Source organism: Hippichthys cyanospilos, chromosome 22, assembly GCF_059441005.1.
Source record: "Hippichthys cyanospilos isolate Australia breed blue-spotted pipefish chromosome 22, RoL_Hcya_1.0, whole genome shotgun sequence".
In the NCBI taxonomy this organism is placed as follows: Eukaryota; Metazoa; Chordata; class Actinopteri; order Syngnathiformes; family Syngnathidae; genus Hippichthys; species Hippichthys cyanospilos.
In genome coordinates this window covers 3,623,790-3,639,798 of record NC_142390.1, presented here as the reverse complement: position 1 = coordinate 3,639,798, position 16,009 = coordinate 3,623,790, and the positions used below count along the sequence as shown (strand labels likewise).

The 16,009-nt window shown below is 41.9% G+C and overlaps 2 protein-coding genes across 3 annotated transcripts in view; one reads left to right on the top strand and one right to left on the bottom strand.

Moving 5' to 3' along the window:
• Window positions 1-1,696: 1,696 nt before the first annotated feature.
• ifrd1 (interferon-related developmental regulator 1) lies at window positions 1,697-5,908 on the bottom strand. Its single transcript, XM_088406943.1, has 12 exons — window positions 5,668-5,908; window positions 4,604-4,708; window positions 4,204-4,285; window positions 3,900-4,024; window positions 3,678-3,835; window positions 3,561-3,611; window positions 3,319-3,497; window positions 3,092-3,200; window positions 2,868-3,002; window positions 2,288-2,416; window positions 2,123-2,218; window positions 1,697-2,049 (listed from the first exon to the last, which is right to left on the bottom strand). The coding sequence occupies exons 1-12, from the start codon at window positions 5,696-5,698 to the stop codon at window positions 1,963-1,965; spliced, it is 1,287 nt and encodes a 428-aa protein (XP_088263069.1). The 5' UTR covers window positions 5,699-5,908; the 3' UTR covers window positions 1,697-1,962.
• An 8,409-nt stretch (window positions 5,909-14,317) lies between these two features.
• Window positions 14,318-16,009, top strand: part of dock4b (dedicator of cytokinesis 4b) — a 56,177-nt gene continuing 54,485 nt past the window's right edge. For both annotated transcript variants that reach the window (XM_088406325.1, XM_088406323.1), the window contains exon 1: window positions 14,318-14,620. In XM_088406325.1, coding sequence (XP_088262451.1) covers window positions 14,584-14,620 — 37 coding nt within the window. In that variant the 5' untranslated portion in view covers window positions 14,318-14,583. The remainder of the gene's footprint in view (window positions 14,621-16,009) is intronic.

Here is a 16,009-nt window from a genome sequence, read left to right as displayed (position 1 = left end):
ATGCTCACTTTCGAGCGGAGACATGATTAGTGTCAAAGCGAGGGGCGCTGCGGCAGCCAGGCACATGGAGGGAAAGCGCCACCACTTGGCCAGTTTTGGAATCACTGTAAAACGACTGTCTACAAATACTCCTAATTAAAATCCTGTTATTATTGTAATCAATTAGGATATTAACGTTGTAAATTGTTGTAACCATCAGTCTGTGTGTCCGGTTAGCGTTGCTGTCCGTCTGTCGAGTTATCTGTTTGTCTTGTGTCTGGCTAGTTAGCACCTGCTAACTTTCGGTCGGTCTGCCTACATGCCTGTCGATCCATCTTGCTCGAATCTCAGTTTGTTCATATTTTATTCTCCTGTATTTACATTTCTTTGTATAGCTGTGCAGGTAAATTGCCACGTTTTTTTATTTTGCAAACTTGTGCATACTGGAATGATGCTGCATCTAGTTAGCTAGCACTTAGCTGTCTGTCAGTAGGTCAATCGCCAGATAAGATGAACCGGAGCGACAGACCTAATGTTTGTGAAAAAAAATGAAGCAAAGATTATATCCTGAATCATAACAAGGAAACCCTTCCCCATTCCCTAAAATGAGCAAATGTTTCAAAACTTTCAAATTGTAGCCTTTATCTGTTGTAAAATTGACACAAGGCTTATGAACGGACGTCGGTACTATAAATACAATATATAAGTTTTATGATTAAATGTAAGTGGACTACACACACACACACACCCCTTTCCCACATATTACTGAGTTCAATTAGTTTGCAACTGATTACAATTCACGTGCTTTTGATTGCATGCAATCCAACGCGGTATTGTTTTTGCAAATCCAATCAGGATGATCATGTTTGCCGAGCAGACTAGCTGCTACTAATTGTTGATAACCGGGCTTCGCGGTTCCTCTTTGTTTGCGGCAGCCCGCACCAACTCGCAATAACAACAACCTTGGGGATTTCACCAGTGTGTCGGGTACAGGGAGGCGGGGGGCCACAGTGTTCTGCTGGGTACCCTTTATGGGCAGATTCCTCACTCTGATACCAAGTCGTAAAAGAGATTCACACACGCGCCATTGGCGCACAATGACCTTCTCTCAGTGGAAGGTTTCTGCTCTTTAAACGTGCTAAGCAAAGCAAAAATATATACATCTACCCATTCCTGGGGAAATTCATTTGACGGCCCGTTTTGTAAATATACTGTACAGCTTGAAGTTTCTATCATTGAGGTGAAGATTTTATCCCTTTTATTCCCAAGGTGAACGTATGACTCAAAAAAGGCTTTATTATTACAGTTCAAAAATTTCAATCTAAGGAACAGGTACTTTTAGGAATAACTTTTGAGTTTACTTGTGCATTTGTGCTTAATGTGTAGTAAACTATTTTGGCTTGATATTAATTTGAGTGCTATTAAACACCTAGCATTTAGCATGTAAATGCTGAAGCAAAACAAAAAAAACAAAATACCCCCCCCAGTATTAAATCTATATTAAAGACTAATATGTTCCAACACTACTGTAAGTTATGATTTAATGTCCGTTTGACTTTTTTTCCTCCTAATACCTTGCGGCAAAAAAGAAATGCTATGCTAGCATGTAGCCTAGAACATTCCAAAGCTGTAAATTTTTAAGTGCATTATAAGTACTTGTACATTCAAATGAGTTTGCCAATCATGCTGTTTAAAAAAAAAAAAAAAAAAAAAAAGACATTGTTTAGACTTTATTTTCCCATTTTACACCCAATACAAGACAATAAACACCAGCTTCAACACAGTTAACTAGCTAATGCAACAAAACATATTCATAAAGAGGGGTGAAGCAATAATAGTCAATGCTTTGAATCTAATCTGATAACAACTGGAATCTAACGCACTATGTACAATATCACTTCATTCAAGTGATAAACTGTACAAATTACTCAAACGTTACACAAAAAGTATGTGTTAAAATAAGTGATGAGCGGAAAAAAATAATTAGAAGTCGCCCACATCGGATCTCTTGTCTCGAAACTTGCTTCTAGCTTTGGTCCGAGCTTTGAAGGCGGCAGAGTTGTGAAGATGCTGTTGAAACGGAGGTGGGCTTTTAATTGGGGGGGTTAAAAAAACAAAAAAAAACGCGTGAATTGTTGCTTACCCTTTCAAAGCGGGATATTTTCATGGCCTTTATTGTGGCCGAGTCGACCAGCACCGGGGGTCCAAGCCGGAACACATCTCGGATGAATTCGTTGGCCTGCCGGGGCAAAGTTTAACAGTCGGGTTTCAAATTCATGACGTGATGGTAGCGAGAAACAAAACACACCTGCAAGTGGTAGTTCATTCCGGAGCCTACAAACTCCCTGAAGGCATCGTATGTCCTCTTTCTGAGCCAGCTGTCGATGATCATGCGTTCTGTCCCGAAGCGGATGCACTCGCATTGGAAATCGCCCTCCTGGACAAAATAAAAATGACTTTTGGGACGCGCAATCGGTGCTCATTTGACCTCCCAAAACCTTTGCGCCCCGGAACTCACAAAAGCTAAAAAATATATTGGTCCCGACAGAAATGTTTAGTGTCTCAAAAATTGTGCAATGAAAAGGACAAATGAATATGGTTGGCTTGACACAAGGAATATCGTTAGCTAACTTAGCATGAACTTATGTTGCTAGCTAGCTAAGGCTTCATTTACCTCCCTCGTTCCTCGCTGCTGTGGACGAATACATTTCTGATATCTATCTCAGAGTTACACTTGAAGTCAAAATAGTAAACACTGACTTCTACTTGTGATTGTCATCTCCTGCCAACTCCCGTAAGCTGGGTCGTGGCAACCAACAATGATGCGTCTGGGACGCGGGGATGCAGGCAAACAAGAGCGCCGCTCAAGAATTTGCCTTGAGGCTCACCTCAACGGCTTTGAGCACGTCCCTGAAGACGGAGCGTTGCTTCTTTTTGTCCGTCTTGGCCCTGTGCTTGTTGCAGTCGGTTGCAAGCGCGTTCAGTTTGTCGCACAGCTCCTCCCAACCCTCAAACTCAAACTCCTACAAAGACGATGAAGACCAGGAGGGACCTTTAAGATTCTAATGAGGCGTGGAATATTTTGCGGGGGTATTTCATTGTGGAAACTCACCGGGTCCAAGTCCCTGGCCAGCTCGAAAAGCAGCGCGATGGTCTCTCCTGCGGCAATTCTCATGTTGACGTCGTCGCTCTCCAGCAATTTCGGAAGCTTGGGCAGATGTCTAAAGTAAAAAATAAAACGAGGGATAAATATCTATTGGCATCATATCGGCAATTTGGTGATCGCCGTGGTCTACTTCAAAATAAAATTGTAGCAATGAGACCGACGGCGTAACATACTTGTGCAAGATGTCTTTGAGCTGGCTGCCGGTGCAGATGGTGAGCAGCAGGGCCCAGGACAGAAGGGCATTAGTGTGGAGCTGGCTGGTCGGGGCGCCCACGGAGGCGCAGGTGCCGTCCGCCCTGGCGTAGGACCGGCTGAAGAGGTTCTCAAAACACTCCATGGTGGCGCGCACATCCTGGAGAAGGCAAATGCTGGTCATTCCAAGGACTGACCCAACGGCATTCCACTTAGAACTTACCAAAACGTCATCTTCCGCTACTAACGTACAGAGCCCCAAACTTGTGGCCACCTAATGGGAGAAATTGATTTCAGGTTGGCTTCCAAAATTGCCCCGTGGCCAAAAAACGCAACTCACCGCCTGCCTTCCTTCCATGTTGGCCGAGCCGTCCGCTAGGATGTTCCTGAAAACCGGCTTGAGGGTCTTGAATACTTCCTCGCTCTCAATGCCGGAGCCAAGCTGGATGCACAGCAGGCAGGCTAGAGACGCCGCAGCTCTCTGCTCTTCGCCTTTACCTGATAGCGGCACCCCGTTAAAATTTGACCCGAGCCTGTGCGTCTTCATTTTTATTCCTCCTACCTTTCTTCAGACTGCGTTCGATGCTATCGGTGATGGTCATCCTTCGCTCTGAGATGAACTCGTACAAGATGCGCGTGGCCATGGCCGTCTTGAGCCCGTCAAGCGCCCCCTGTCTGGTCTTAGCACTGGGGAGGGAAAAAATGTTTGACGTATTAAACTTCAAAACAACGTGCAATGGTATCTCCAGCGATATTTAATTCAGAAACTCCAGCAGATAAGTTACTTTATGTTCCAATCAATCATAACCCCTGCAAAAACACTTAAAAAGTTAATGTTCCCCCACTTATCCACTTTATCAAAATACCTTTTGTCCACTGTGCTGTCTATAAACCCCTTGAGCTTGTACTGGAAATCTTCTTGGGCTGCATCCTCATTGACCTCGCCACCTAAAAAAACAAAACAGTGTTTTAGTACTTTATCACAAGCTTGCTTTTGCTGCTGTAATTGCACATCCACGCCACCAAGCGGTGCTGTGGCAGTCTCGTCAACAATTTTAAATTGCTGTCCACTTTCTTTTAAAATCACATTAATGATTCAAAAAACTGCACTATTTTTTACACCCTTCGGGTTAAAATGTTTACGATATTGGTGCTCCGGGGTTAACATTAGTTCTACATCAACTTTATTTAATTTCATTTGGGTTAGATAGTAAACATGAATGTATGACATGAATGAGTTAATTTACCATTCCAAAAGATGCTTACCTTCATCCACCACACTGGTGACATCACTGAAGCTGCTGCAATGACTGAGCGTCTCGACCGAGGCGTCCTCGTCGCTGAAAGGCTGCACGTTTCCATGCTGCGCCCCTGGGGAGAAAAAAAAAAAACAAAAACTTATTTTAAACTTTTGAAGTACGCACACGAGACCTGCCGCGACTTATGTAATATTGGCACAGCATCGGTACAAAGCAAACGCCAGTTATCTAATCTGTTCCACTACGCTGCTAGTTAGAAGATAGCAACATGCCGAGGTGATTCGGTTTATTTTAGAGGCGGTGCAAACAGTGAAAGGGCGAGACAACCAGACTTTTTTATTAACCACTACACCTTGAGTAACATTCAAAACCAGCAGTGGAAGAATGTAACAAGCGTGCTGTGGGGATGACAGTCAGACAGGTTGGACGCGAATCGGGGTTATTTGAGTGCATGTGTTGACGTGGACTGAACAGCTGATGTATGTGGGGAAGATGCCAGCACCGCCTTCCAACACGCCCAAAACAACCAGCGAAGAATGTCCGCATTCACTTCCGTCACATTGTTGTTCCAACAACAGGGCGTAACTGCTCAAAACTTGAGAAATAACCCACATTACGTCAAATCAACAGTTTCAAGTCACTTATCGTCTCGGGTTATTCTTTAACGGGGGGGAGTTACTCGCGATTAAAGAGCATTAACAAATGATCTAACGTAAACTAACTGACACTTAGCCAACGTGTGTTAACGAACACTAAAAGTGGATGATCGACTTTCATCGAAGTTCAATCTTTGTTAGTGTCCCTGAGAAAAACAATCTTGTTAAAATAAACATTTTAAAATCAAACAAAAACGTTTACTATCGTGCGTTGGCTCGATTTTCTGCTTTGTTAGCTGCTACGTTAGCCGCAAAATGTGGTCGGAAGAATGCAACTCCATGTTTGTAGTCCGCGCGTGAGACACGTTCAACGCTTGCTAACGACCCAGCGCCCCCTTAAAGAACTACAATTCCCTTCGCGCCACGCTAGGCCAAACAAGGCCGCACTCAACGAGGCCCACTCAAGCCCACTCACCTCTGCCACTCTTCTTCTTGGCCTTTCGCATTTTTTTCGCCTAAAATCTGCCGGGTTTGATCCAAAATCAGCCAATACACGACCAGCTTTTACTGTGCTGTCTTTCAAAATGAAAATAACCTCGCGGCACCGTGAAGAAAAAGGAATTGAAAGCGATCTGGGAGGTACACTGTTGTCCGAGACGATACATTTTCCCTCATACACGCCAGTGCTGCGCTGATCACGCGACCCCACCACTTTTTACCGGCAAAACCGACCAATCAGGGGACAAGGATCTCAGTCGCATGCGCGCACGCGTGACGTGTTGGGCACTTGTGGGCGTCTCCTTAAACGGTCACGTTTTTGCGACAGTTCTATTTGCATACTCTTGATAACGTGTACACGATGTACCACCATGTCCACGCTTCTACCTGACTATCAAAATTTTAAACAAGGACATAATAAGTGCATATATAACAAGTTGTTTCAAAGGTGATAACTGCATATGAAAGCACATACTTTTCAAATTAAGTAAAGGCTAAATATAAAACTTTTACTTCTAAAAATGGCAAAACAAAAGGACTCCCGATAAGCAAGTAATGCACAAACTACGAATGTTAAGTTTTTATTCAAACTTATTTTAAATCATTGCGTCAAAATGTTGTCATATATATTGTGCATGTTACTAACATATACAGTAATATTTTGCATATATCTTATTGCAATTCTTGTTAATACCATTGTTCTTGTTTGTTGTTTTATTGCTATGTATTTATTTGCTCGATTATGCAACGTAGTCTCCTCAGGGAAGTGAACAGAATAAGAATTTAATCTTGTGGTATAATAATACTCCACACATGACAGTAAAACTCTTGAATCTTGAATCTGAAATGCAAATCACGTAAATAACCTAAGAAACACAAAGAAAGCAAACACGAAACGATAAATAATACTAAAAAAAATCAGCGTGAATAAAACTGCATGTGGCTTTTCAAAAGCATCTTTAGCCCACTAGGGGGAGCCATTCCGTTTGAAATTCAAATCTGCGACGCATAATTGAATTTGACCGAGTGTGCGCTCCAAGCATAGCAGACAACCCAAGTAGGATTTATGCATGCAAGTGCGGGGTGTTTATTGGAGCTTTTATTTGAAGTAACAGGAAGTCAAGAAGAAGTGAGCGGATAATCACAAGAGAGAGGCAGCACAGAAAGGCCAGTGTGATGGTCACTCGGCATGCTGCGCACGTTGCATGGGTGCCATGTTGAATCAAAGTGACTCACTTGTTCTGTTTTATAATGATGAGCAAGTATTTAAGACTTCTACAAGCATTTGTGTCACCAGTCCACAGGATAGTTACTGGATGAAAATCCAGTTCTGGTTGTTCTCAGTGGCTCCCATTGCTGTTTGAAAATTCACTTTTCAGCATCAGTGACTGTAAATAAGGTAGTTATCTATAGAAATGGTGTATTTGTGCCTAAAACTGTTAAGAACGTTATCAAATGAAAAAAAAAAAAACAATATAAATCTTCTTTCTAAAACATTTTTTACCGCATAACAATATAAATCTTCTTTCTAAAACATTTTTTACCGTATTTATACAGGTTACAGTTAGTCTAAAACTGAAAAGAAAATAACCAAGTACATCATAGTGCCTGAATTAAAAAAAATAAAGACAAAAGAATAATGTGAATCCTTATTTTATTGCAATCTATAGTAATATTATTTGTCAATTTTGGTAAGTGGACTGTCCTACCATTTCCGACGCAACTCTAATCGATTTATTCATTCGAATTGGATTTAAAAAGCAAAATAACAGAAAAATAGATACATAAAAAAATGTAATTTTAAATTAAATGAATGTGATGAACTCTATTGTTGGTAGTATTTAGTTTCAAAATGTTTTCTTCACTTTTTGTCGCACAGTCCCGTCATTTCCGAATCAGGTGTTCCAGTCACCTGTTTTCGATAACCTTGTGCTTTTTTTCTTGCATATTCAATCTCGGGTCTATTCATCTTTTAGGGTGATGGAGGCCTTCGTCGGCAACACGCCCTTTTTCCTGCGAGTCGCGATTTAATTGATCAAAGCAAGCGAGGCGCGGTGGGAGTGGAGCGACGGGGGAGGGAAAGGAAGGTCGGTCAAAAAGTACCCACTCTGCTCTGCCTTTTCATCTCAAAACTTCAAACCTCATCACCCTCCAAGAGCACAAAATCCCCGCCTGTCTATTTGCAATTCGTGTTTTTTAAACATTTATGGGAAGGCCCACTTGTCTGCTTTAGTTTCCAAACGCAAAGCTCATCAATCAAAAACCCACTAAGCCCTGGAGGTGCGCATACAAATGCTGATAAGGTATTGAGAGTCATTCAGCTGATTAAATAGATTATGCTTGTGCAGTCTAATAAATTGCAATTTATTAGCTCTTCATTTGAAAAGAAAAATATAGTGTTCCCCCAAAAACATAGATTCTACTGTAACAAAATAAATGTGTACTAAATTTAGGAGATGAGCCACTGTAACACAATGTAACAACTAGCTTCATATTCCAATTGATTAGCTCTTCATTTGAAAATGGTCTTTGAGTAAAAAACCTAGATTAAAGCCTAACAAAATAGTGACGCCTAGTGGCTCCATTGACTCCTTACAACAACACAATTAGTAGCACAACAAATATTTGCTTCATGTTCCAATCATCTCTCAATTTGAAAAGAAAAATGAAGTGCTCCTGGCAATGCATTGAAAGTCATTAAATTTGACGATGAACTGCCTTCATGCACCCCTAGGGGTACTCGCACCTCCATTTGAGAACCGCAATGCACATTGAATACAAATCCCCTAAAATGAGAATTCCATCTTTCGTGCCTTGTGTCCAAATAAATTCAGCAGGACTGTCAAATGTGTAGAAGTACAAATTGTATGAGCGGGGACGGGGCTGGCCGGATGAATTCATGCGCTTTTTTGTGCGAGGTTATAACTGCTGCTTGTGTGCACTCCAGCTGCATTTAACATACAGAAGAAGGCCAGTGTGTGTTTATTTTGGCACCCGAGCGGCGGCACACTGCGCGGATTGTTCCGTAGCGGGGCGGAAAGTCACATTTTACAGAAGCAAAAGTCGAACGCGCCACTTTTTGCGAAGCTGGCTTTCGCCACTTTGGCAGCGGCGGCGATCCGCTCGTCGCAAATCATTTGGCGTCAAAGCGCGGCGTGGCACTCGAAAAGGCCGCCGTTTGACACATTTGAGGATGCGTGGCTAAAATAAGACGGAGCACAGACAATATGGCTCCGGGTTTGACGGGTTAGACAGATGCCGCTACTTGAGGCTCGGTTAAACAAATGTCACAGGCTGATATTTATATAATAATCTAACTTATTCCTTACTGTATTTTCTGCACGATATGTTCCTCATTTCTGATTGATCAGTTTGACCGACTTATCTGATAGTTTTGTTGACGTTCCCTTTAGCGCAGCTCCATCTAGTGGATGCATAAGGCAACACCAGCTACTACTGTAGCTTCTATTCTATGGGCCTTATAATTCGGTACACCCTTTATGTGAAAACCGTTTAAAAATAGGCCATTCATTGAAGGCGCACCTTATGGTAGGGAAAATTGAGAAAATAGTTTTATAATTATATATGTGTGTGTGTGCGTGTGTGTTTGTGTGTCTGGCACAAAAAGTTGCAGGGACACCAGTAAGTAGACCTTGTTGGAGTTGCCTGGCAACCCTCTAGGCCACAAAGAGGGGGAAGATTTGGCATTGGTTAACATCTTACGCAAGACCAGGTTGAATTAAGGCTACACGTAATAAAAAAGAATTAGATGAAAAACAATATCTGGGCTATCAGGAGCCCACGAAGGCCTCATCCCCGATGAAGGCCCTCATCCATGCTGGTGTTTCGGTCGTAATAGGTCACGGTGCACCCACTGCGCTCTGCGGGGGTGCGGCCCTCTCAAGCCATGGGAACCTCCTGTGAACCTGCAGTGAGGCCCGCGGGGGGATTCCGCGCTCGCTCGCCAGCTCGGAACTGTGGAAAAACACAACGCCACGGGTGCCCCTTGATGGATTTACCTGTTGAACTCAATCAATAGATGAGAGGAGAGGAATATTTGAAATTGCTCGGATTGTGCAAATGTACCTAATGGCGTGCCAGGGGAATCCGTGATATAACGCGCGGCATCAGAAAGTGATGGATGGAATCGGAAATAGAATATAAATTGCCTCAAAACAGCGGGATGGCGCAAAACCTACAGAAGCGGCTCGCCTGCCTGCGTATGCATTCCAAATGATATCCTGCGGATTGTCGTTGGCTTTTCAAATACAGTATTGAAACACCTTCCACTTTTAAATGCTCTGAAACACATGAAATGTTGGCCTCAGTCATTCTAGGTCATTTTTATTCCCTGTATCGAGCATGCTAAAATCTGCCAATCAACAATTGGCGATGTTGTTTATTGATATATTACTGCTTTTTTGTGAAAAAGCTTAATATGAGGCAAATGGTTGAGCAAAACCTTCATTTCATCGCTTTATTGTTACACAATCTATCAAGTGTACCCCCAGCGTGTCTCCAGAGGGCTCCTTCAGAATCCATCATTTTTTTTTCCCCCCCTCCCTCATGATTCCATGCTGGTAATGTATGCAGACAAGCCAAGATCAAAGATCCATGGAGTGCATTTCGGTGTGTGCGTATGTATGCGAAGCTCTTCAAAAGCGCAGGCAGAGGGCGTGGCCAATTCTTGACTTTCGATGCCCCCATAGCGTGGAAGGGAAGCGCTGCGTATGTTTTTTATTTTTTTGTGGTAATGTGTCGTGTTTTTTTTGTACAAAACGACCCAATGAATTTGTTTTTGCGACCTGTGACAAAAGCGCAAAGAGTTATTTTCATAACACCGCATGACCCAAAACGTTGGGTTATTCCCAGTCCCTTTTTGACCCAAATCGGGTTATTCTTGAGCCAGCTGTTTTTCGACTTTTCGGAATACTCCTTTATTCGCGTATACCGCCATGACTGGACTTCTCCAACCGGAGCGCCGCACATTGGTCACTGTCATCATCAGCCCGATATAATGACCGCGCTAATCACATAAGGAAGGAAATGGCAGATAGCGATCGCCAGCAGGATTTCATTAAGTCAACTTGTCTTATTGGTCCGTCAAACAAAATGACTGACTGTCAGCAATTACAGTTTGCACATCACAGCCGCAAATAGCGAGTTTTGTATTTGGATGGTCTCAGTTAGGCCCGCGGGTAGGAGGGACTTTGCGGCAACGCCCACAGACCGCGCCATGTGCTGATGGAACAGGCCGGGCAGATAAAGGGCAAGCGTGCCCGGGCCTTTCGCCACTCTCCGCTTTTTACACGTATGAGTAAGACTCGTGACTAAAGCCGAGAAACAGAACTTAGTCTGCTCACGACGCTCATTCCACAAGTACTCTGAAAAAAAGAAAGAAAAAAAGGAAACCCCAACCGCATGATTCAGTATTTCCTCTTTTTTTTAGATACACTTTACACAGGGGGAAAAAAATGGTCGAAAAAAAAATGCTCATCTGAAAACATTGGATTTTTCCATATAATCCAGCCTGACTATTAGTTTGTGTCCACCGTTGTGTCCATCTCGTCTCAGCAAGGGAGCAGAGTGAATTGCATCACAAACAAGCATGAGACATCGCTAGAAAGGCCACGATGTTCTCGACTGAGCGCACTAGGTCTTAGCAGGATAGCTTCAATAGCTCAAAAGGTATGGAGAAAAACAAATGTCCACTACAGTGGACAAAAATTGGGTCCCAGGAGGATATACTCCCTGTTTCGCGATGTTACCCGAGACAGTGGAGTCAACTTTCACACTTTTTTTTTTTTTTTTTGTCAAAGGAATCCCTATAACGCAACTAAACAATAAATTCTTCCGTGTTCCATTCAATTTGCTCTTAATGTGAAAAGATGCACTGTTCCTGCCACGTCATTGAAGTGCATAAATTTCAAATTGCTGGTACTAGCAAAAAACCCTGACATGAAGTGCCTTCAAGTACCCCCAGGGGTATACAAAAGTTTTTATCAGCCCTCGTAGTTGGAGTACATGTCATCGTGATAAGGCAAAGCCATTTATGACTGCCATCTGTCCAGCATGTGTGTGTGCGGTAATACACTTGAGGGCACAATGGCGTTTTTCGTCGGCGGGCGTTGGGGGATCCAGGTGGTTGTATACTGTAATTTTGCGCCCACAGAGCGCAACAGCACGGAGCGTGTGAGTCATAAAAACACACTCAATCTGGACCTGCATGTCACCAAGCAAGCAAAAAAAAAAAAAAGAAGCCTTCTGGTTTTATGACTTTTTAAGTGGTAATATGACACAAGTGAAAGCACTTGACCGGTCCGGTTTCTCATGACCCCATTTGTGACGTAGAAATGAACGAGGCCACCACAAATCTGCTCATTTGCTGCTGTTTTTCCATCATGAGATGACTGGGGGAAAAAAAAATTTACCTGATGTCCACTAAACGCTATAAAACCAGTGCTTCTTCACCTTTATAACCCTTGTGCTGTATTTTCTTTGTCTTTACATTCAAGCATTGAGCTGATTGAGCAGCTGAAATTTCACCCAAATATCACGTTTCAACATCTTTGGAAGTACATTTGAAGTGGTATCTCGTAGGGGCGCTGTTTTATTTGGCGAGTCCAGAATATCATGTAACATCAAATGTGTTATTTTTGTCTCGTTTTTGGCCAGAAATTTGTATTACTCATGAAAATGCCTATTGCTATCAAACTTTACAGAATAAACGCATGCTCTGTTTTGCAAAGAGGCACTAGAACAAACTTTAGCAATTATTTGCCACATGCTCCAATTACTTTGCTCTCAATTTGAAAAAAAACATATACAAATCTTGCATTGATTCGTTCAATCCCAAAGATACTGCAAGTAAATGCTTACTTTAATACTTAATGACCTAATTGAATATTTTTATTACCTAAAATTAGTACTCTTTTCATTAATTCCCTAATAATAAAGGTCTAGAGTGCCCCGAGTATGTGACATTTGAACATGGTTTCTGCAGGCTTTTTCATATCACAAATACAAGAAACAGAAATGTTTTAAAATATGTTTTAATAGCTCAAAGGCTTAACGAGAAATGCAAAATCCGACATGAGCCTCTCACTCTTTTGACTTAACATCATCCGGGCTCGTCGTTGGCTATCCTGATGCATCTTCAGAACTGTGATGTGGACAGGAGCCATTATGAAGATTTTTTTTTTTTTTTTTAATTACTATATTTTAAAGCACGCTGCTTTTGTGGGTGAGGATGTTGACTGCTGCGCCCAAGTTGGCGGATGTTTTTGCTATCTCATCCACACTTCCTGCTTTGTGGGAAAATCATCAAGCAGAAAGGCAAGTGATTTCTTTAAAAAAAAAAAAAAATCCTCCAAATCAATAGTTATTACAACACAAAACAAATTACGTATACTAAAAACTATATACCATAATACTATAAAACAGATGATTTAATTTTCAGATGAGACCCTGTATTCTATATATGTTTGAGGAGTCCCTCAAGGTACGATCTCCATTACCCTTCTAATGAAATGTTGAAAAAAACACAAACACAGCAATGTTTTTCCTTTTTTTTTCTCAGCGTTTCCATGATCTTCTGTTTTCTTGTTTATATTTGTTTCCGCCCTGTGTTGCTCCGTCGTTATAATGACAGCGCAATTGATTCACAGTTGCAAAACATCGTTTGGCTCTAGTTGCAAACAAGACCACCTCGAGTCCTCCAAGGGATGAATGTGCGGGGTTTCTGTTTTACTCTGCTACTCCCCCTTCTTCGGCTTATGATTTATTCATATGCAGAGTAGAACATTCGACAATCCAACAATTCACCCCCACAGCTCCAATCACAATGACGGAAGCGAGGCAGCGTGTACTGTACTACTAATCCTGCTCGCTCTGCTTTCTTTTAATTAAAAATGCCCGTTGGAATCTTTCTGTGCAAGAAACGGATACTGTAAATGACAGTCGGGTGACAACCGAGCTCTGACCCTCCCAGCATACAAGTGCTAATTTTTTTCATGGTAAATTCATTCATAATTCACCATTGCTAAAAGGTTTTGAAAACACACACGCAGGAAAGATTTTGTGTAGAATTAGAATACATTAATCTCAGCTTTCTTAATATATATATATATATATATATATATATATATATATATATATATATATATATATATATATATATATATATATATATATATATATATATATATATATATATATATATATATATATATATATATATATATATATATATATATACACACACCTCTTTCTTTCCTGCTTGATTTCTTTCTTGCTTTCTTTTAAATGAACTGACTAAACACCACTTCCTAACCACATTGACGTCACCGGTTGCTACTACAACCCCCACAATGCAGCCTGGTTGTTACAGGCTGTGTTGGCTTTGTAGTTGCGTTCAAAGACACTTCAGATAGCTATATATCTAAATGTTTGGATGCTTAACTTTTAGCGTTAACGCAAATAAAGCGATGTTTGGTTTATTCCGCGTAAATATCGTAGGAGACGGTTAAATCCAAATACTGTTAGCAATGCACGAAAATGGTAGACGTTTCATAAGAAATCAGCTTGAACCTCGATCAATCCGCAATATTGACTTTTCACTTGCTATTGTTCATATGAAAACAACTGTGATTGAATTATTGGTAAGAAGTAGTCACCAAGTCGTCTCCTTTCGCATCGCGTCGGAGTGGTGGCTACATTTCCGACGACACATGAACGCACCAAGTCTCCTTAACGCTACCAGCTGCGGCGGCCGTGGCAGCGGCGCATTCTCGCCTTGTAAATCCAAACAATGACTCCTACTACGGATCGGGGAAAATCACGCCTGTAAAATGCCTCTATTCAGACGGCAAACTTAAAAGCACCGGCCGCAAACATGTGGATAGCCACGGAGCAGGAAAAATACGGCGTCGGTAAGTTTATTGCCTTTTTTTTGGTTGTTGCATGCATGAAAGTGCAATACGCGTGGTGCGTTCACTGTTGTTTGTGTTGGAGGATTTAAGCTGCCAATGATTGTTTACTATGAACGGATGCTTGTTTGTTTTTTTCCCCCCTCCCCGTGCAACAAAAGGAAGCATCCGAGCTGATGATGAGAGCTTGACTGCCACATTGCAAAGCACAGTGTTGTCGCCGTGACCCCCCCTTTTCCCCTTTCGGGTCGCAAAATGAACCGCATCTTAAATATCTGCTGTCTCCGCGGTCCGATTTTGGCCGTTTAAAATTTCTCACTTTGTTTCCTCGTTCATCACAACGAAACGCTTACTTTTGTGTAGATTTAACCTCGCGGCATTGTATCGACGCGTGCGCATCTTTAGATTGTTACAGTAATCAAATAGTGAAGTGAGACCAAATTAGGCGCGACAAACCAAACGTAGGAAGCAGGAGAGGGGGTGTTGGAACACAGCCTTTTATTCCTGCTTGCGTGGTGAGAATTCCTATTTGCTGCCCCCTCCTCCTCCACCGCCTCCACCTCTTCTCCTCCACAATGACATGATCATTGAGATGTGAGAATGTTAAACGTCTCGTAATAATATTCCCTTGAGATCTTCATCTGCATTGTGGGAGTTCTGCTCTACCAATCTAAAATCCGCCAGCGTCAATTTATTTTTATATTTTTCTTCTATATTTTCTATATTTTTCTACTGGTGTGAGTGCACCATCCTAACCTGCACTTTTCGGCCACTTTACGGAAAATCAGAGAAACACTGTGAACTAGGAAGTAACCCCCCCTCATCACGTCACAGACTCTGGTCACAGGATTCTTTTCCTCTTTTATTTTGGTCAATTTCCCCAATCTGCAATCAAAAACTGTCCGGTTTCCGACCACAGTTCCTCAATCCAAATTGTAGGATCCACATTTGACTATCCAATATTCACGTGCACTTGGGCTGGATTTTGGAGGATATTCAATTTAAAGCTTTGATACCCCCCCAATTTCTCATAATTAGATTATAAATGCTCAATCCTTTTCCCCAGAGCAACTTCATTTTTAAGACATTATTTTGCAGCAGAGTGCGGCTTTTTTCGTTAGGGGCCCCTTCGTTTTTCTTTTGAGGAAGGAACCAATGCTTTCCTGTTGTGCCGAAGCACAAAAAGCCTCTGAGACGCCGTGCTGGCATCTCTGATGATTTCAGGTTGATATTTCTGAAATCCTCCAGTGAGTTTTGTCTTGTAACCTGACTCATCGTTTTTGAAGCTTTTTGTATTGTCTGTATCGTTGCTTGGATCACCTAATTGTATGCTTAGTTTCATCACAGGTAATCTGTCACTCATTTTGCAGATGAAATAAAAATGATTTTCAT

Bases quoted from the DNA above. Each gene is read 5' to 3' on its own strand.
- ifrd1 (XM_088406943.1), bottom strand. From the start codon at position 5,698: ATGCGAAAGGCCAAGAAGAAGAGTGGCAGAG. The intron at 3,201-3,318 runs GTATGTTACGCC...TTTTTACTTTAG, and splicing joins CTCAAAGACATCTTGCACAA to ACATCTGCCCAAGCTTCCGA. The intron at 2,219-2,287 runs GTGTGTTTTGTT...TTGCCCCGGCAG, and splicing joins GAATGAACTACCACTTGCAG to GCCAACGAATTCATCCGAGA.